The sequence below is a fragment of the Haliotis rufescens genome, unplaced genomic scaffold (genome assembly GCF_023055435.1).
Source record: "Haliotis rufescens isolate VD_foot unplaced genomic scaffold, xgHalRufe1.0.p SCAF_2, whole genome shotgun sequence".
Lineage (NCBI taxonomy): Eukaryota > Metazoa > Mollusca > Gastropoda > Lepetellida > Haliotidae > Haliotis > Haliotis rufescens.
In genome coordinates, this window is record NW_025963890.1 from 4,179,406 (window position 1) to 4,201,462 (window position 22,057).

The window sequence follows — 22,057 nt, forward strand, 5'->3', positions numbered from 1 at the left end:
GTATAACACCATACGAGTGCTCGTGGGTGAAAAATGTCTCCACCGTGACACGTCAAAATGTAACTGAAAAATATTTCAAGGCACCTTCGACTATCCGGATATACAAATCGTTGTTTTCGAGGGGTGACGCAGGTAAATCGTGAAAAACATGGCGTCTTCAAATTCTAAGAGTGCAGTTAAATTGCATCTTGAATTAACCATTTTATACCCTCATTGACTGTTACATGTCATGTATTGCAGGTGTATGGGCTAAACCACTGGTTGTATTCAGGCGTGTGTTTTCGGTAACTGTTTTATTACCTTTAAATAAACTTTAATCTTGAACCGTTCATAGTTTCTAAAAGTCGTTCTCTTTTCAAATTTCATAAAACACATCAAATCTGTGTGACATACGCATAAACAACATGTTATTCACATTGTCAACATACTCACACCTATTGACGCATGTTAGCATATATAGTACTGAAAATACTACACTCATTCTCATCAGATACCATTTTTACGAAACGAGTGGATTTTCTATGGTATCTGACGGAGCGAAAGCGAGGTCTCATACCATAGAAAGTTCACGAGTTTCGTACAGATGGTATCTAACGAGAATGAGTGTTGTATTTTAATTATTACTCACGTTAAAGGGGCACTGATCTAACGCAATTCCCCGGGACTGGTTGTTGCCTTTGTTATTGTTTTTTCCCAGTGAGTACCCGGATGTATAGCAGAAATCTAGACTAGTTCGCGACCTCTGCTGCGCCATTCGTAAGCGCATTAGTCACTTTTATGGATACCGGTAGTAATAAGAGCGTATGGTCACATTGATCAACAAAATGAAATACAGTTTTCGAGATAATAAGGAAATGTAGGTATCTTTGTGGGTAGCATCGGTAATGGTGACGAAGTTTTGATAAGTCACTTGTTTGGTAATTTTGCGATTTTCGTTTACAATATTTTGACTTGCAACACAAAGTAAATATTTCACCTCAGCATTGCTTTTTTATAGTGTGTATATTATTTTACTGTCAAAATGCTTAACATATTTATTAAACGTCTAAATATTCAGTTATTTTACAAATTGACTGAAAAATATTTCCATCTCTATTATGATAACGAATTCCAAACATTTTGATGTTTAATGTCATCACCAAGAGACTGAAAATGTTACGTTGAAAAGTACATTTCTATGTTGTTTGGCTTCTAATCCTACATAATAATCTGTTGTGATGTTTGTAGGCCCTTTTGGTAGTCTTAATCAATCTGGACAGATTTTTTAGTCAAAATGACTGAAATATTTACACATTTTATAAATTGCCTGAGCGAATCACATTTTACAAATTGACGGTAATATATACACGCTTACAAAGGAAAAGACCTGTGAAAACAACGTCTATCGCGCATTGAAGAATTTCCCAACCAACACGTAGAGAAACAAGAACGAATTATCGGTTCTAATGAAGGAAAACAAAATGCAAATACCATAATTACAACCTACCAAATTTATGTGTATAAATTTAGGCAGCTTCCTTGTTCGAGGAATGTATCCTTGAATATCCACACAAAGGAACAATATCCCACTCGTCTGCAGCTGTACAAAGAAACTTATTCGATGTCACGTGTCTCTGTAACAATCAAATATTTCAAAAGATATATATCATTTCGGGATATTATAACCCGTGTTCGTTTCTCAACTGATCACTTGGATTGTTTCAGGTGTTTCACATAGGTGTCAAGTCTCAAGGGTCGGCTGAGAAAGCCCACGTGACAACTATTTTCATAACGTCCACGGTTCCTAAAAAGTCCATTGAGTGATAGATAACAATGATCAATCAATCAACGTATTATCAGTTAACCCTTTGAACAAAGTATATCACGCCATGATATGAGTGTATTCCCTTTGTTTTAGTAAACCTAGACATGTAAACACTCACTTTTGACATATCCACTGTGCAAGATAACAGTGATTAATCAATCAACGTATTTTCTGTTAATCCTTTGATGACTAGGAACGATCCGTTGATTTACAAAAAAAAGTAAATCAACTGATCATTCATCTCTTGCTGGACTGCCACGTGCATATTACATAACACACATTTCACCTCACTTCAAACCTGGATTTAGATTGAATAATTACCCCAGACACAATAAATGCCAAATGGGAACCTTTGTCAGGTAATCTAAGTGGTGCTACCACTAATTGTACCTGTAATAAATTCATTAACTGAGCATCAAGTGAATGACGACAAATACACAAGTGTAGGGTTATACGAGAAAACGTGGATGACAACAAGGGAGTATTAATCGTATTATCGACGCAATCCGAAATCCGAAAATGCTTTCACTGCATGGATACTTTTTTTAGTATTAAACTATAACCATCTGGGGTATTTCCAAATGACGACATCCGATGAGCTCCGCCGTTCTTTTTGTCTGTTTGTTTAGGCTGAAGAAATTAATTAACATGCGCCCTCTGTCAAAATCTTTATAGATCACAGTTAACCAATCAGTGTTTATGCAAAAATGCGTAAAACAAATATTGCCTCCAGCCTCCAAGTTTATTTAACTGTCCTTGCAGACGGTAGCCCAGTCTCTGGTCACGCTCAGTTGCGTTGCGTATCATCCGGGTACTCACGGGGAAAAAACAATAACAAAGGCAACAACCAGTCCGGGGAATTGCGTTAGATCAGTGCCCCTTTAAATATATATTTAGTTGTATATATCAAAACAGATAAAAAATACGAGCTTAATAAACATTCCAGGTGTAGGAATACATACTGTGGCGTTAATTTATGTACACAATTTGACACACTTACAAAGTCAGAAGCCAATGAACGGAGAGTAGGATCAAAACAATGTTCATAGGCCTGTCAATCAAGGCAATAGGCGAGAAGAACTGCAACTGCAACGAACCGGAACAAATATGTCCGGGAGAAGGCGGCTGTTTCAGATGACACGGTCAGTTACCGCCAGATTCAAACATAATTTCCTGAGAACGGGAAGACACAGTTGGAAAAATGTTAGTTAGAATGAAACCCGACATTTTCTTATAGGTGTCCTGCGTACTAACAACAATGCGCCTGAATTACCATAAGTTTAAGAAATTCTTCCAAAAGGATCTTGAGCATCGGTGCTGTTATGTTTGCAAACACATCAGCAAAAGCAGGTTGTTAATGCATATGCATAGAGATGTCACCAATGCCCATATTTGGGCATATATCAATATTCAGGTGCAACCAGATTTTGCAATCGGTTTCAGTTTGGTCTGTCAACGAACGAAAGTTGTTATGTATTTACACTTAAATATATATTTAACGTGAGTAATAATTAATAATACAACACAATACAATATTAAAATACAACACTCATTCTCGTTAGGGGGTTTGGGGGTTTGGGTATTGTAGATAAAACATGTTTTCGTTGTCGAATTTACTTCAAGGATTGACTGTGTATTTTCCCCGGTTCATTGAGGTATGAATCGAAAAACCGATGTGCAAACTTAAGTAACGCGGTTTATCGATTCATACCTTAATGAACCGGGAAAAATACATGTTACACTCTTATTGCTGCCGACTGGCTGATAGACCATCACACTCCGACAGTAGTGAGTCGTACTCAGTCAAAACAGACTATAGCCAACAGATCATTGTATCGTAACCAATGACATCAGTCGACTGGCAAAGTGGGAACCAACCGCTGCCGTCATGTAACTGGAACATTGCCGAGTGCGGTCAAAGGTAGGTAACTCTGTCGGACACAACTCACATTCTGGAGTTAATTCCCTTTGATTAGGGGTGATAAAACTGTGTTAATGAGGGAACGATAAAAAATCACCCCCGACACGTAGAATGAATGATGCATGTGTCTGTAATAAGATCGGATGCCGTTAGGCCCATGATTATTGTAAGTTTATGATCGTGCCGTTTGCATATTACGAGTAGTTTGCCTTTTGTAAAACACTAGTAATATGCAAACGACACCATCTTAAACTAAAAAAGCGGGTTCGATTCCACAGATGGGTTCAATGTGTAAAGCCCATTTCCGTTGTCCTTCGCTGTGCATTTGCTGGAATATTGCTAGAAGTGGCTCGCTCACGTAAACTTAAAAAAGTAGAGAATTAGTGGGATTTAATGTCGCTTTTGATATTTAGCTCATATGACGGCGTCTCAGCTTATTGTGGGAGGAAAGCCCGAAGAGATTAGTCGAACAGTTTGATGAAATCCACAGGTGCGGGTGATCAAGGATCATAATCGGGGCGAATTTGGAATCGAACCGGCCCCCTGTGGATCCTGTCACGGTAAAGAGATAATTACAACACTTTAGATTGTCTGACCATAAGTATTATGAATGCACCATTCCCCCAACTTTATATTTGATTCCGTGGATGAGTGAGTGAGTGAGTGAGTGAGTTTGGTTTAACACTTTGAACAAAATTTCAGTTATTTCACGTCAGCTTTATGAATAATGAGTCTACTACATGTCATCGCGTCCTAATTGCGCGGATCGATGCTCATGATGTTAATCACTGGATTGTCTGGTCCAGACTCGATTATTTACAGACCGCCGGGATATAACTGGAATATTGCCGAGTGCGGCTTTAAACAGCAAACAAAACAAACTTTCAGGAACACATGAGAACGGATGTGGTGCTGATGAATCTAGAAACATAATCAGGTCGAAACTGGGATTCGAACCGATGGTCACAGGATTCTGGCACGCCTAATGTGCGCAAACCTCCACAACGGATTGCGGCACCATCCTTGTCCCTTTATTTCAAGGGATGCTACACAAAAACAACATTTCAATATATGAATGTGAAGCGTTTATTCAACAGAAGATTTAACAAATTAAATAATATAAAGTCACAAATTTGCTAAAAAATAGTTCAAGCACACGGAAACTTTAAACATGGACTGGACATGAAGGTGGGGTGAGGTGAAATTGGGTGTAATGTCGCGTCCAAGACTATTGCACTTATAGAGCGACGTGCATGCACGTGAGTGTATGTGTGTGTGTGGCTGCTTGTACTAGTCCGGACTGATGCCGATTTATAATGCTAGCTCACTGAGATACCATGCCGCAGTTTAACATGAATACCCCACCCAGACACAGTATACTGACTCCGAGCCGACCAGTCCTTGTTTTAGCCCCTTAATGCCGAGCGCCAGACAGGGTTACAACAAGTAACATACTTTAACGTCTTTTTGTATGACGCGGCCGGGGATCAAACCCCGGACCTTCCACTCCCCGGGCGGACGCTCTACCACTAGACCACGGAGGCGGTCTGGACATGATGGACGTGAAGTGTAATGATGACTATACTTGTTAGAGGTCAAGCGTGATTAATCACAAGCCCTATTGGAGACGCATTATCGCGATGATGGAAAGTAATTCAAATATGATTGACACAAGTCATATAAATCAAATGTCACGGAAATCTGCAACTCAAAATTTAGGTGAAGTACATTGCACAAGATTCCCATGACAAATGAGTGAGATTTCCGTCATAACATGCGTTGTTAGCCTTGTTCCCAGCTGCGCAAACCGTGTGACATTGCATCGTCGGCATTCATCGGGGTAATAGGTTAATATCTAGTCTGATAGGGCCAGATTTGACAGATTTGATGGACAGATTGGAATTTAAAAAACGTCAAGCATGGTGGGTTTTGAATTTATTAACTACATGCATGTTTGTTGGTGGTTAGCATAAATGAAACAAGCAAGAAATGGTTATTCGATGGTGATGTATTTGATATAGGTGTCATAGTTGTGTTTTGTACCTTTAGTTGGCAATGTCTCGGCGACTATTTACAGCCTAGTAACGTTTTGATAACGTTTGTAATTAATTGGTCAAACCCAATTTTCAACTGTATACTTTCTCTGGTTAATCTCAGTTTAGATCACAATATAAATGAGCAAACAGCATAGAAGAGACAAATCAAGGACCTATACTTATAAAGTTTTGTAAAATTACAATGATGACAAGGGGTGTTTGCGATGATGAGAGTAAATAGCACGGTAAAACCCCGTTAATCCGGACGGTATCGTTCCCAGTGAAATCGCCGGATTTGACAAAGTTCCGGGTAAAGAAAATAATTGTAACGATGTAAGAATCTACATCGAAACGTCGCTATATGCAATAAACCAGAAAATGTTATTCATAAAGTTTTCTTACTTACTCATCAACTTCTAGAATACCAATCAAACAGTTAGTACTATCTCTTTGTATATATGGGCGGTGCGGTAGCCTTGTAGCTAAAGCGTTCGCTCTTTACGCCGAAGACCCGGGTTCGATTCCCCACATGGGTACAAAGTGTGAAGCCCATTTCTGGCGTCCCACGCCGTGATATTGCTGGAATATTGCAAAAAGCTGCGTAAAAACATACTCACTCGCTCACTTTGTATATACAGAGGTTCCACAGTTGTCACTCGGTGGGCGCTACTTCCGGACTGATGGAGTTCAATGCATGACCTATGATGAAGTAATGATATGCAAAACATTTTACACAGCCCTATGATGCAGGATGAACTGTGTGTGAGATATGTTGTTTAACGCCGCAGTCAGCAGTATGTCAGCTGAATCACGGCGGGCTGTACACGATCGAGTCTGGTCCAGGCAAACCAGTAACTGAAAGCATTATCAACAAGTCAGGCCATCGGAACCTCATGACACACAATCAACCAAATCAAAGCGCTTCACCGCCTTATCCCAATCTTACGACAAGCACAGGTTATGTGGGAACAGTTGATCAGTTCTGACCATAAATTCAACTATATCAGTGTTCACTGAAGGACAGTTTCTTTGGAAGGTTACTGTGGAATTCAACATTTGCGATACTCGACTTCTTAAGTTTTAGCAAGGATTCCGCATGAAAGTTAATTCAGAGTCATAGAACCCTTTCTCGAACAGAGGAGTCGTTTCAGCTCATTTCTGAATCTTGGGTTGCAGAAGCCGTACACGTAGCAGTTGATGACGTTGTTAATGTGGTAGGAGTGGAAGAGCATCTTGAACACTGTGAACATGTAACCATGGAGACTGTTCACGAACTTCCAGTTTGAGCCCCACAAAGCCACCAGGACAAGGAAAGGGAGAAAACTCACAATAAATACGACGGTAATGATGAACAAGGTGAAGGTCGTTTTGCCGGTTGATTGCTTCTTGCCACCGTTTGATTTTTCTTTCGGGGAATCTGATTTGGGTTTGGGTTTGGTTGGAGCTTTCTGTTTCTTAATTTGGAGTAGGGAAATATCGTCGGTCCCCGACATTTTCTCGGATGAAACCTCAGCCATGCTATTGCCGCGTGCCGCGCTGGCTGGATCTTTCTCGTCTGCTTCAGACATGTACCCAGACGACACCTCCTTTTCAACAACCTTATGTTTGTTTGACGATGATGATGGGACATTTTGCATTTCTGTAGATCCCGTTTGGGTCTGAGTTCCCGATGACGAACCTTCAGCCTTCTTGGGCTTAAATCGGAATGTTCTGTGTCTAAAGACTTGCCGACCAATCAATGAATATAGAACAATTAGCAGAACCACGCAGACGATAAACAGTAAAAACAGAATCCCGCTGTAAAACTTCGTAATAGGGGTCCCAAGGTATTTGTCGTCATAGGAACAATTAGCACCGAACACGTCCTTCCTATCAGTCGGAACTGTTCGGTTCCCACCGACCACGGCCCCAAGTACAGTCAGAACAACGGCTACGATGTTCGTAACCAGTATGGACAGACCGGCAGATCTGATCGTGTATTGACGCTGCAATGGGCGACACACTTTCCTATACCTGTCCACGGCAATTATGATCAGTGTGAACATGGAAACAAGCACAAAGTACATTCGACTAAATCGGAATATTTTACACAAGGCTGGAAAGAAGAAGGTGTAATGAAACCTCAGCTCCACGATGACCCCCGGGATGGACAAACTGCACGTGAGGAGGTCAAACACCGCTAGGGTCAAGATGAACAGCCGGGTGGTGCTGGGCTTGAAATTCTTCAGATACACAACGAAAACGAGGCTGTTGCCGATGATGCCGATGACCATGAGGATGAGGAGGTAGACGATGACGGGGTAGATATACGGCCACTTCTCGGCGTCAAGGTGACGAAGATACTCAAGACGCTCCTCTTCGGTGATGTTGGAGACGGACGTGTTCGGTGACGTCATTGTTATGTTGAATGACGTCACTGATGATGACGTTGTGCCAGGAAACATAGTGGCTGGGTCACCCATGATGGCGTTTGGTTTTCTGTAAATAAAATTATTTCTTGGATTAGAAATATTGCTAAACTACATTGTGAGAAATGTGTATGGAATTCTTTCCTCGGTTTTTCTCAGTCTTACACAGGCTCGCAAAGTACATAACTCTGGGACCAGCTTCACAAAGCAAACTTTTGTAACTGTTGTAACTAAATCAACGTAGGTGAGCCGACATGGGGTTAATGGTCGCGTTGTTGTTGGACTTACATAGCGATGTGTTTGTGTGTGTGTGTGTGTGTGTGTGTGTGTGTGTGTGTGTGTGTGTGTGTCCTGAGACACTGAGATACCATGCCACAGTTTAACATGAATACCCCACTCAGACACAGTATACCGACTCCGAGCTGACCAGTCCTTGTTTTAGCCCCTTTATACCGGCGCCAGGCAGGGTAACAACAAATACCATCTCTTCACGTCTTTTGGTATGATGCGACCGGGGATGGAACCCCCGACCTTCCGGTCTAATTTAACGTAGATTTGTGATAATCGCTTTGTGTAGCAGGGCCCTGATATCAACACGGCAACAATTTCCTCACTACGCCACACCCCTCGTGCACACAATGGGGGCAGAGCGACCAGGAAAATATAACGCAATATGTGACTATATTCTTAAACTGTAGAAAACGATAGAAACTGTGTTTCCTATGAACGGTTTCAAAACATCGCGACTGAAATTTATGTCTGAATAGAGGTTTCTTTCTTCCTGCTAATCTAACAATAACTAGTGCCCCACATCCTGATTGAACCAAGTATATGTTGCCTTTGAAAGTTTATGATGGTGAACAATCAGCCGTTTTACCTGAATAGTCCGCCCGTACATTAGGGCTGAATATCACAATTGTGCATAAGGAATTATTTATGCCCAGTGCGTGATCTTGAATAAAACATGGTACTGTGCTGTGGAGAAAATATTAGCAAAATTCAGCATTACTTGTTATGTATTTCAATTTGAATTATCCATTTATAAACCATGACTCCTTTGTCTTTGACCGTGGTCTAACTAATTGAATTGTTAGTTAAACACAACTTGGTAATGACGGAATTACTTTTTTCCCTATCATTTATCTTGATGATTTTTTTATTGTCCCACTTCAGTACGTACATAAAGTTACTTTGTACAATACACCTGGATACAATGTACAGAAACCTTCAATAGAATTGTGAGAAACAAATTATCCTAAAATCCGTACTGATATGATGTAAAGATGATAAAACGTTGTCAACATAATAGATGATTTCTTCAATATTTAAGTATTAACAGGCAGAATTTGGCAAGCAAAAAACACGCACTGGCATCACTAAATGTAAAACAAAGTTTTTTTCGATATCAGGTTTGTCTAAAATATTCTGGGACTTAACAATGCATTCATTAAAATGAATTGATCTTATATCGTCAAAAAGACGTAGAGAAACAAATACGAACCTCATCTTCTACGCTGTCATTACAGATAAAACACTGGCTATTGTGGACAGGTATACCTTCATACCGACCGGTGACCGGAGTCACGCCACACCTAAACTCGGCTAGTGCCGAGCTATAGGTTCTTATTTAAAGCATATACTGTCCTATATACTTGCTTGTAACGTCGGTACACTATCAATTTAGTCAGCTCATTTCGTCCCTCTTACTTTCTTAACGTATCACTCCAACAAGTAACACACTCATTCATACTTCATTTTTCTACCTGTGAACACGCAAAAGACGTATCTATAATACCCGTTAACAGGTGTCCAAAATCCATAGTATTAAACTTCTTTCTTGACCTACCATTCCAAGTTTTACAACTATTTACAGCGCACCTATTAGCCCAGTCATACATATGTTTGTTTAACCTTCTTCGCATATTCTTAAGGCGACACCATTGCCTTGTTACATTTTTCCATTGTCTGATAATAGGTGGTATACATCCCACATCCCTATTTATTGCGACATTAGGGGCATATATACCAAGTCCGTAATACAATCTAACGGCTCTGTATTACAAGTATTGCTGATACATCAAAACACATCTTTTATATCATCATGCCAAAACACGTCCAAAGATGGGTAATTGGTGTTACCCTGTCTGGTGCATACATGTCGCTATATAAAGCTTATCCATCCATTATAGATTACTTTTTACTACCAGTTGCAGGAATGAGAGATGGTTAAATAGATATAATGTAATTTAACAAAAGTTCCAATTTTCAATTACATAAAAAAATCGGTATACTTTCTTTTGTTCCACGGTATATTGTTTAATATTAGCGTTTTCCTTTTTTAATGATCGATAAGTTCATTTAGTACGATGTGTATAATGTGGATATTAAATAATGTAAAATATCTATGTCATAAACCGTCATACTCTGGCAGATATTTATATAAAAATATCTATAAAAACTGCCTACCAAAAGAAATTATACAGTGTCGCCTACCTTCGTTGGTGGCTAGAATGAAGTGAGTGAGTGAGTATAGTTTTACGCCGGTTTTAGCAATATTCCAGCAATATCACGGCGGGGGACACTAGAAATGGGCTTTACACATTGTACCCATAGAATAAAAGAAATAAGAAATGGTTATGCGATGGTAATGTGGACCTTAAGTTTTCAGTGTTTTGACGAGTGTTTGTAATTTTTGGGTCAAATCCAATTTTGGTGTGTATACTCCCACGACAGTTTATGTTCGAAAGTTGAGGAAATAAAGAAAATGTTTCCTTAATGACAGCTTGTGTATTATCCCCTGTTGTTTCCTAGAAATGAATTCCATGTAATCAAGAAAAGTGCGAAAAAAAATGTATTTTCATTATTAGTGACAAAGTTAGGTAATTTGCTGATCATAATTACAAGGTGAAAAAAATATTTTAACATGTATTCTTTTTCGTTTCAAATTGGCAGGACATATGAATTAAAAGATCAAGGTATTCATATATGCACTCAATAAATCATCATTCCAAATACAACTCATATATAAGCCATTAGCCATAACCTGTTACATAATGCAGGATGTAGATGTGATTGGTATTTCATGTTATTTATTAGATGTGTTAGTCACAGGTGTCCGTCACGGTTGAAATATGCCCCTATTTTACAGCCTATTTGCCCCGGGGTGGGTCTCGTGCAGGTATGTGTCTGTTACCTGAGAGTCGCGTGTCACAGGTAAATAATTGCTCTAACACTGGGATCGACGAAACAAACAACATTTCTGTCATATTTTCTGTGAAGCCTGCAATCACGTGCACAGTTTATACATTGCAAGAAACTAACAAAGACAGAGCTGGCTTCGGGATTTCGATTATTTTATTCTATCAAGCGACGTTTTCGCTTCATGTGCTAGTACACTGGTACCTTTATCAAACACCTCTATCGGAACGTCCCTTTGAGAGATTAGAGAAGTAGAAATCCATATCTTCACCGATACTACCTCCCAACATCTACATAAAAATTTAGAAAATGTTGAAACAAGCATTCTACGAATATATTAATACTGAAATTATTTTTAATGATACTCATGTAATTATCAGAGTTGTATTATTTAAAATATATTTATAACTAATAGTAGAAAAATATTTAAAGAACGCTAAAATAAACACTTACCTTATGTATCAATATATGACAAACAATACGACTATGAACAGCTGTTTCAGACTCCCGTTACTCTGTTGGGTGACGTAGAGAGACTGGCTTGTACTGCCAGTGGCCACTTGTTTTTAACAGCCAAAGTTTTCGCTTACGACCTCGACCTCCGGATGAAGGCCACAACCCTTACTTCCTCGTTATCAGCCAATGAAAGCAGCGAATACTATTACTATTATACTGTGTGTATGTATTTACATCCGGAATCTAGATTGATTAAGTCGCTGCAGACTCCCATTGACGTTGAAAGGCTCAATGTCTAAGCGAGAGGAGAGGTCTGTAGTAATTCTTTGAAACGCTTGTTGGGGGAAGTAACATTGCAGCGACGCCTAATTACCAGATTGCACATATACAATGACTAATTGACACATCTTTAATCACATGATAAATCATAGACCGCTCCCTAACCACAACGTGTAATATTTGATAAATTAAAAAGAAATGCTTGTTACGAAAGTTATTTATTCACAAAACCACACACCAACCTGTGAGTGAGTGAGTGAGTGAGTGGGTGGGTGGGTGGGTGGGTGGGTGGGTGAGTGGGATGAGTGAGTGAGTGAGTGAGTGAGTGAGTGGGAGCTAGCGATTAAGGTTTTACGCTGCACTCATAATTAATATTCTAGCCACATCATGACGAGGAAGCACCAGAAATAGACTTGATACATGTACCCATATAGGGAATCAAACTCGGACTACGATCCAACGCTTTAGCTCTTTCACTATCCACCGTCCTTCAGACTATATAGAAACATAGACAAACCTCTACTCTTCCAACAGTATACGGTAACGCGGACAGCCACATTTACTAATAGTTGTGAGTAAGTGAGTTGGGTTTAACGCCGCTTTCAACAGTATTTCATTGATACATTATATATAAAGCTTCACGTGGAAGGAAAGCATGGGTATGATACACCAAGAATCATAATCAGGGGGGCAAAGCTTAGATTCGAACGCATGACCACGAGCATTGGTTTCCGGCATGCCGTGTCCCCTTGGTGCTAGTGAGATAGTATTTCGGCAACATTCAGTTCAGCATACTCCGATCTCTGACGTAATGTGTTTTACGCATCATCGTATACGACGTCGTACATATTCTGAAAACAGTGATGGGTGACCCACGACACGAGATCTGATACGTCAATCAAAAGAGGTCTGTTAATCTACAAATCCATCCCATCGTATTGGATGTAATATTTGTTTTCTCATATGACTGCGGTTAATCTTCTTAAAGAGTTAAACAGCACCGGATGTTTTAATATGACTATACTTATTAGTTAATCTCCTAAAAAAAGTTAAAGAACACCGGATTGTTTTCATATTACTATAGTTAATCTATCTTCTCAAAAGAACTTGAAGAACACCGAATTTTTTTATGACTAAAGTTAATTTATCTTCTCAAAAGAACTTAAAGAACACCGAATTTTTTTATTTGAGTGCAGTTAATTTTCGCAAAAGACGTTAAAGAACATCGCATGTTTCTTATGAATAATTCTTCCTATAGTCAATCTTCTCGCATGAAATTAAAAACATCGGATTTTTTATATGAATATAGCTACTTTATCTTTTCAACACCGGATTGTTTTCATATTACTATAGTTAATCTATCTTCTCAAAAGAACTGAAAGAACACCGATTTTGTTTTATATGAGTGCAGTTTATTTTCTCAAAAGACGTTAAAGAACACCACATGTTTCTTATGCCTATAGTCAAGAAATTAAAAAAACCCGGATTTTATATGACGTAAGTTACTTTATCTTCTCAAAAGAACTTCAAGAACACCGGATCGTTTTCATATGAGTGCAGTTAATGTCCTCAAAAGACGTTGAAGGGCAAGTTCACGAGGAAATGAACCTATTTTTCGTGTACTTTTTGCACATTAAAAGTGTTAACCTAGTAGTGTCATAGACAAAAATATAAAAATATCACAATTAATTAACATATTTTTTGCATTAAAACGATTTATATTTTTCACATTTACCAAGTGTTCTATTTCCAGAACAAAAACACCATGGCTTATGCCCCTTGCAATATGACGTCATTGGTGCCAATTGATAAACATTATGACGTCATCATGCTTTGTTAGAGCCGCTTCAAGTGGTGTAGGTACAGATGTGTGATTCTAGCGTCTCAGATGCCAGCCAGTCTAGTGTTCTGCTGAGTCACCACTGCGCCGGAGTGTGTCGTAGGCCATGTTGTTTTACCGCAAACTGGTACTTGATATCTTTTGCGTTGAGAATAGACAGGGACCCAGTTGAATTGGCACCAATTACGTCATAATCTAAGGGGGATAACTCTGGCCTGTTTAGCTCGAAAAACGAAGGCCTCATAACGGCATAGCATTTTCACACTATTTTGAGCTTCCTACTTTCACTGTGAAAAAAATCAGTTTATATTTTCAAACACAGATACTAACTAATTCTAAAATTGCGTTTTGTTTAGAAAAAGAAAGAAAGTGATTTTTGCGTGTACACTTCCCCTTTAAAGAACACCGCATGTTTCTTATGACTATAGTCAATCTTCTCGCAAGAAATTAAAAACACCGGATTTTTGAGTTAATCTATCTTCTCAAAAGGATTAAAAGACCACTGGATTTTTTATATTACTTTTGTTAATCTTCTCAATAGGTGTTAAAGAGCACCTGATGTTTTTTTTAAGATTATAGTTAATCCTTTGAAAGAATGAAAGAACATAGATTTTTTTTTTATGAAAATAGTTAATCTATCTCCACAAAAGACGTTAAAGACCACTGGATTTTTGTATGACTATAGTTAATCTTGTCATCAGATTTTTTTTCATATTAACTGTAGTCATAGGTAACAAATCGTGTGTTCTTAACTTCTTTTAAGTAGTATACATAACCTATGCTTACGCGAGTCACTGATTACGCGAGTCACTCACAATTCACTGATATATTATTTATGTATTATATTCCTTTCATGTATTTATGCATACACTTTATTGATATCATGTATGTTCTATGGGCCTATGGCCTGAAACTTGGAGTAAATAAACTCTATTATTATTATTATTATTATTATTATTATAACCTGGGAAATATGATTTCATTGTAACTTTTAATCTCTATATGAATTTGCACAATATCCCTGTCATCTTGATATTAATATTATTAGATAATTATGAATTTATATTATAATTATTTCTCATGTACCCCAGGTGGTTGCTCTATTTTAGAATAAACTGAACTTGTAATGTTGTTCTTCCTGTTATAAAACGTCGGCGCAGTATTCCGCAAAACGGTGTACATGAAGCAGAAACACACGTGACACAGCTGTCTAGACAGGTGTAGGGTCTACTTGACAGACATGTGTCTGCTTTATACATCCTATACCCCTGATAAGTGGGTCATGTACATAGTTTGGATGCATATCATGTTTTCCTTGTGACAGACTTACCGGGGAGATGAACAGTTTATCTCACTGTTTCTAAAGGGAAACTAGGGACTTTCTTTTCACTTTCCTTAAGCCGACAGCCCATGATATACATGTACCAATAATTTTGGTCACAGAGTCGTAAAACCTAACTCTCTTACATGGTTTAACATGTAAATAAAACCTCAAAAAGCTCCACAGGATATTTCTTCCTCGTCTACACTTTATGTTGAAGACCCATTACCCGATGTGATTGGAATTTCTCTCCTATTCACAACTTGCATGTATGAATCTTAAACGGTGTTGGTCGTCAATAACAATAATATTATTTCCTTGTTATTAATTGTAATGTGAGATTGCAAAAAGGAAGTGAAATACCCTTTCATAATTCATACCTCACAACGGATCGTCTTTATATTCGATAAAACCGGCACAATTCCGGACTAGTACAAGCGGCCACACACGCACGCACGCACGCACACACGCACGCACGCACGCACGCACACACGCACACACATGCATGCACGTCGCTATTTAAGTGCAATAATCTTGAAGGCGACGTTAAACCCCATTTCACCTGATAATGACAGAAACCCATTTCTGTTGCAACCTGCCTTGATATTTCGGGGTATATTGCAATAACAGCGTAAAACCCTACTCACTCACTCAGTGTAAGGGGTTGTCCGGGAGCCTAGTGGTTAAAGCGTTCGCTCGTCAGGCCGAATACCCGGGTTCCATTCCCGACATGGGTACAATGTGTGAAGCCTATTTCTGGTGTCCCCCGCCGTGATATTGCTGGAATATTGCTAAAAGCGGCGTCAAACCATACTCACTCACTCAGTGTAACGATTGCATTCATACTACTCAGTCCAAGTTTAATTTCAGGAAAAGGGGCGATCGGGTAGCCTAGTGGTTAAAGCGTTCGATCGTCACGCCGAATACCCGGGTTCCATTCCCGACATGGGTACAATGTGTGAAGCCCATTTCTTGTGTCCCCCGCCGTGATATTGCTGGAATATTGCTAAAAGCGGCGTAAAACCATACTCACTCACTCACTAATTTAAGGAAATACGGTATGATCTGAGGCTCGGGAATCTGAACAGTTTATGGGCGTGAATACATTACGTCGTACACTGACACATGTTTACAAGCTTCACATATGACTAATCGTAAGACGTCTCCGCGCTCTCTACAGATACGCATGTGACAAGGTGCTTCCTGTAACCAAACACGCATGTGCGAAAAATGGTGGGCGCTGGGTGTGATTTAATATTTAACTCACGACGCAGTTCATACAAACACTACATGGAACACGCAAAGGAAACGCCCCTTATGTCTGGTATTCACTCGACAATGTTCCTGGTTAGGCCACGTCAAATTGCAATATTTAGCCAAATTATAAATTTCTTTTACAAAGCTTCTCTTTACAGGTTTAAAAAGTAATACAAGTTAGCTACGAGATAAATCGCAAGGATCAAAGAAGAACGACGTGTGGTTTACTTAAAAAATAAACGACGAGTGGTTGTTGTTTAGCGTACAATACAACACCGGAGGGAGAATAAACCAGGAGGGGCGATCAACAATGACCACGAGTCGTTTATTTATTATATGAGATGTCAACATTATTTACAGCCTCTTAAGGATGTTGATAAAATGAACATGCTTTTAAAATATTTACACATGTTTTAATAGTGATGACTCCCTCACTAGAATCCGACCTCGGAAATGTCGGACAAAACAATTTTACGAACAGGTGGGTAAGTTTGGTATTTCTCGCATATTCTCACAATTCTCACGTCGATTATCTGTACCATTTCTCCTAATACCGATTGTGATATATCTCCTACTTTTCGGTCACTTCGTTTCTATGCGTAGTTCAGGTACATCTACGGGGAACAACTTACTAGACACATCCCTAAAAAAAAAACCGTCGTCCAATATATAACGTCATCAAGTTGCGAGTGCATGTTCGAATCTCCAGAAATGACGTCATGAAAGCACAATGTTTTATCGTGAAATAAACCCTGCTTCATTCTTCATTGTGTTTTTGTGATTTATCTTATATTTCATGATCGATATTGGGAGAAAAGGTACAAGTAATCGAACGTGAGAATTGTGACAATATGCAGGAAATACCAGCCTGGGCATAAAATGGATTTGTCCGACATTGCTGAGGTTCAATTGAGGGAATCATCAATATTTAGACAAGGGTATATATTTTTACACCTTGTACATTGTCTCAACATCCTTAAAGAGGCTGTACATTATGTTGGTATTTCACATAAGAAATAAACGACTCGTCCGTTAATCGTACATTACAGCACAGCAGGGAGAATAAACCTTAAAGAGGCTGAACATAATGTTGGTATTTTACATAAGAAATAAACGACTCGTCCGTTTATCGTACATTAAAGCACAGCAGGGAGAATAAACCTTAAAGAGGCTGAACATAATGTTGGTATTTCATATAAGAAATAAAACGACTCGTCCGTTTATCGTACATTAAAGCACAGCAGGGAGAATAAACCACTCAGGGATGCGCCTCTCGTGGTTTTGTCTCCCCGCAGTGTTTTACTGTATGATAAGCAACTCCAACTCGTCTTTTATTTCTTAAATATAGCCAAGCTCTACGAACTGTACCAGCATAATGGTGGGAAATAATACACAGAGCCGTTATGTATGTGAGTATATTCAAAATTGGCTATGAACTAATATTAATCTAGGGTAACATTGATGTTAGGACTATTATAGGTCTTATCACATGACTGGAGTAGATGGCATCGCAACAAACTAGACAACGACTTTGGGACCGACCTTTTGATAATCTGGATTGGGGTGAGTGGGTGTGGGTGTGGGTGTGGGTGTGGGTGTGGGTGTGGTAGTGGGTGTAGGGGTGGGTTGGAAGGTGCTGGGATTTTCCAGCTGCAAAACAAGATATTTTTAAATCAAAACTATGAACTTAAATATCTTTTCATATAAAACCTCGATCTTGCAACAGTGTATTTTAGTGTTAAGCAGGTTATGTACTCGTGATTTAATGTCTTTTGTTGTAGCAGCTTACTTGAATATTTGTAAGTTGTCCAGCTGTTGTCGAGACATATCGCATGGGGGAAAGTATTATACAGCACATACGTGTAACGTTCTCTGCATAATCTACGTATATATGAATATGTTTCTATGCGCCATATCCGTGCTCGTGGGTTTCCCCAGTGAATGAGTATGGTTTTATACCGTGTTTAGCAACATTCCAGCAATATCTCGTCGGGGGACACCAGAAAAGGGCTGCACACATTGTACCAACGTCTTTGGCGTGACGAGCGAACGCATTTACCACTAGACTACCCCACCGCTCCGGGGTTCCCCAGAGTGGGAAACGTGTTTGACCTGCATCACTTCAGGATTTCCTTCTTATACATTAAACGGACAACACGTAACATAGATGAAATACTTTTCCAAGAAGCGATAATAATTCTTGGCGTATCCGGTCAAACGTACGTATGGGGTCACCAAGAAATGGGAGTATGAGTCACATTTTATCAACTGGTTTATTCTTTCTAATGTTTCTTTGCCCGTAAGTGAGTAAGTGAGTATGGTTTTCCGCCGCTTTCAGCAATAGTCGAGCAATGGTAAGTACCAACATTACAAATTAAGATTAAATTTAATAAGAAAAACCCTAAATAATGCCATAAACAGAAACCTAAAATGTCACGATTCTGTGAATTTGTTGGTCAACCAATCCCTGCTTCCATCATCGGTGACGTCATCAAACATCATAACGTTTTCTATGGTGAGTTAATTCATATCGCTCTGTCTACATATACTTGGCGGGAGAATGACGAATGTTCCTCTTCTCCTGTTTCAAGTGCTTTGCTATTGTCCGCTTCAGCAAGATGTGTCAGTGACCCCATTACGTAAATTACATGTAGGAGACACTGTTATTGAAATCAGTCCAGATTATGCGGTCAAATCACTACATGTATTTGCGATCTCAGATATATATTTTTGCTATTTATTGCACGCGAGTTACTTGTATTGCCTATGCATGTGTGTGTGTGTGTGTGTGTGTGTGTGTGTGTGTGCGCGCGTGACTTACATTGCGTGTGTTACTTGTATTGTGTGTATATGTTCATTATATTGTGTGCATGTGTTACTTGTATTGTGTGTATCTGTTCATTATATTGTGTGCGTGTGTTACTTGTATTGTGTGTATCTGTTCATTATATTGTGTGCATGTGTTACTTGTATTGTGTGTATCTGTTCATTATATTGTGTGCATGTGTTACTTGTATTGTGTGTATCTGTTCATTATAGTGTGTGCGTGTGTTACTTGTATTGTGTGTATATGTTCATTATAGTGTGTGCATGTGTTACTTGTATTGTGTGTATCTGTTCATTATAGTGTGTGCATGTGTTACTTGTATTGTGTGTATCTGTTCATTATATTGTGTGCGTGTGTCACTTGTATTGTGTGTATCCGTTAATTATATTGTGTGCGTGTGTTACTTGTATTGTGTGTATCTGTTCATTATATTGTGTGCGTGTGTTACTTGTATTGTGTGTATCTGTTCATTATATTGTGTGCGTGTGTTACTTGTATTGTGTGTATATGTTCATTATAGTGTGTGCGTGTGTTACTTGTATTGTGTGTATATGTTCATTATAGTGTGTGCATGTGTTACTTGTATTGTGTGTATCTGTTCATTATATTGTGTGCGTGTGTCACTTGTATTGTGTGTATCCGTTAATTATATTGTGTGCGTGTGTTACTTGTATTGTGTGTATCTGTTCATTATATTGTGTGCGTGTGTTACTTGTATTGTGTGTATCTGTTCATTATATTGTGTGCGTGTGTTACTTGTATTGTGTGTATCTGTTCATTATATTGTGTGCGTGTGTTACTTGTATTGTGTGTATCCGTTAATTATATTGTGTGCGTGTGTTACTTGTATTGTGTGTATCTGTTCATTATATTGTGTGCGTGTGTTACTTGTATTGTGTGTATCTGTTCATTATAGTGTGTGCATGTGTTACTTGTATTGTGTGTATCTGTTCATTATATTGTGTGCATGTGTTACTTGTATTGTGTGTATCTGTTCATTATATTGTGTGCATGTGTTACTTGTATTGTGTGTATCTGTTCATTATATTGTGTGCATGTGTTACTTGTTGGTATGTATCTGTTCATTATATTGTGTGCATGACATTGTGTTACTTGTATTGTGTTCATTATACTGTGTGCATGTGTTAATTGTATTGTGTATATGTTCATTATATTGTGTGCATGTGTTACTTGTATTGTGTGTGTATGTTCATTATATTTAGCGTGCTACTTGTATTGTGTGTGTATCTTCATTATATTTAGCGTGCTACTTGTATTGTGTGTATCTGTTCATTATATTGTGTGCGTGTGTTACTTGTATTGTGTGTATCCGTTAATTATATTGTGTGCGTGTGTTACTTGTATTGTGTGTATCTGTTCATTATATTGTGTGCGTGTGTTACTTGTATTGTGTGTATCTGTTCATTATATTGTGTGCATGTGTTACTTGTATTGTGTGTATCTATTCATTATATTGTGTGCATGTGTTACTTGTATTGTGTGTATCTGTTCATTATATTGTGTGCATGTGTTACTTGTATTGTGTGTATCTGTTCATTATATTGTGTGCATGTGTTACTTGTTGGTATGTATCTGTTCATTATATTGTGTGCATGACATTGTGTTACTTGTATTGTGTTCATTATACTGTGTGCATGTGTTAATTGTATTGTGTATATGTTCATTATATTGTGTGCATGTGTTACTTGTATTGTGTGTGTATGTTCATTATATTTAGCGTGCTACTTGTATTGTGTGTGTATCTTCATTATATTTAGCGTGCTACTTGTATTGTGTGTGTATCTTCATTATATTTAGCGTGCTACTTGTATTGTGTGTGTATCTTCATTATATTTAGCGTGTTACTTGTATTGTGTGTGTATCTTCATTATATTTAGCGTGCTACTTGTATTGTGTATGTGTGTCTGTGTTAACTGTGTTTCGTATGTGTGTGAGATTTGAATGAGACGTTGATCTCATCACAAAGTGTTTTTTTGTTCGAGACTTCAGTTTTAAAATGTAATCAAATAAACTTTATTTGATGATGATGATCACATGATGACATGATATAAGAAGGTATAAGTTAAAGCATAAAATACCTGCGGACACTCGATGGGTTACAAGGCTCGTGCTTTGAAGACGTTGATCTCGTCACAACGTTAACGTGACGTCGAGCTAGTTGCGGCCTCAAGTGGTCCAGAGGCTTAGTTGGTATCTCCTCAAACAACAGTAAAAAACATTTGTCGACAGTGGTTAATATGACTTCAAACAGTCCCTCTTAAACTCACTGACAATAGGCCTGGTATAACCACGCGCCATACTACGCAGCGGCAAGTCGACAAGTGCTCACGCGCAACATCGGAAGTTCAACTAGAAACGGAAGTGAGGTCAAGAGACCATCGTGATGAACACTATGATGTGTTCCGCGTATCTTGTCCTGAACACTACATGGTACAAACACTGGGCGGTGACGTGAACATTAAACCAAGGCTCCGCACGTCACCGGCAATATTAAAAGTGGCCACCCGAATCCCATTTCGAACGCTCGTAATATGTCCATGATCGAATACCAATGGGGAATTTGGAGGAGGGCCAGTAGAAAAGTCTTGAAACTATATTTCGCTATTTGAAAATATTTTAAACAACAGGATTGCGACTGATTATACAAACAAACCGATTATATAATGCTAACCGAATAGAATAGATATTT

At 38.7% G+C, this 22,057-nt stretch overlaps 1 protein-coding gene across 2 annotated transcripts; it reads right to left on the bottom strand.

Moving 5' to 3' along the window:
- Window positions 1-4,797: 4,797 nt before the first annotated feature.
- Window positions 4,798-21,654, bottom strand: LOC124127057 (orexin receptor type 2-like). 2 transcript variants are annotated; one of them, XM_046490512.2, is made up of 2 exons: window positions 21,447-21,654; window positions 4,798-8,239 (listed from the first exon to the last, which is right to left on the bottom strand). In XM_046490512.2, the coding sequence occupies exon 2, from the start codon at window positions 8,221-8,223 to the stop codon at window positions 6,865-6,867; it is 1,359 nt and encodes a 452-aa protein (XP_046346468.2). In that variant the 5' UTR covers window positions 8,224-8,239; window positions 21,447-21,654; the 3' UTR covers window positions 4,798-6,864. The 2 variants fall into 2 exon arrangements, with proteins under 2 accessions (XP_046346468.2, XP_046346467.2); XM_046490511.2 differs by lacking the exon at window positions 21,447-21,654 and adding an exon at window positions 11,821-11,933.
- Between the last annotated feature and the right edge of the window lie 403 nt (window positions 21,655-22,057).

Excerpts from the sequence above, each read along its gene's own strand:
- LOC124127057 (XM_046490512.2), bottom strand. The coding sequence starts at position 8,223 with ATGGGTGACCCAGCCACTATGTTTCCTGGCACAACGTCATCATCAGTG.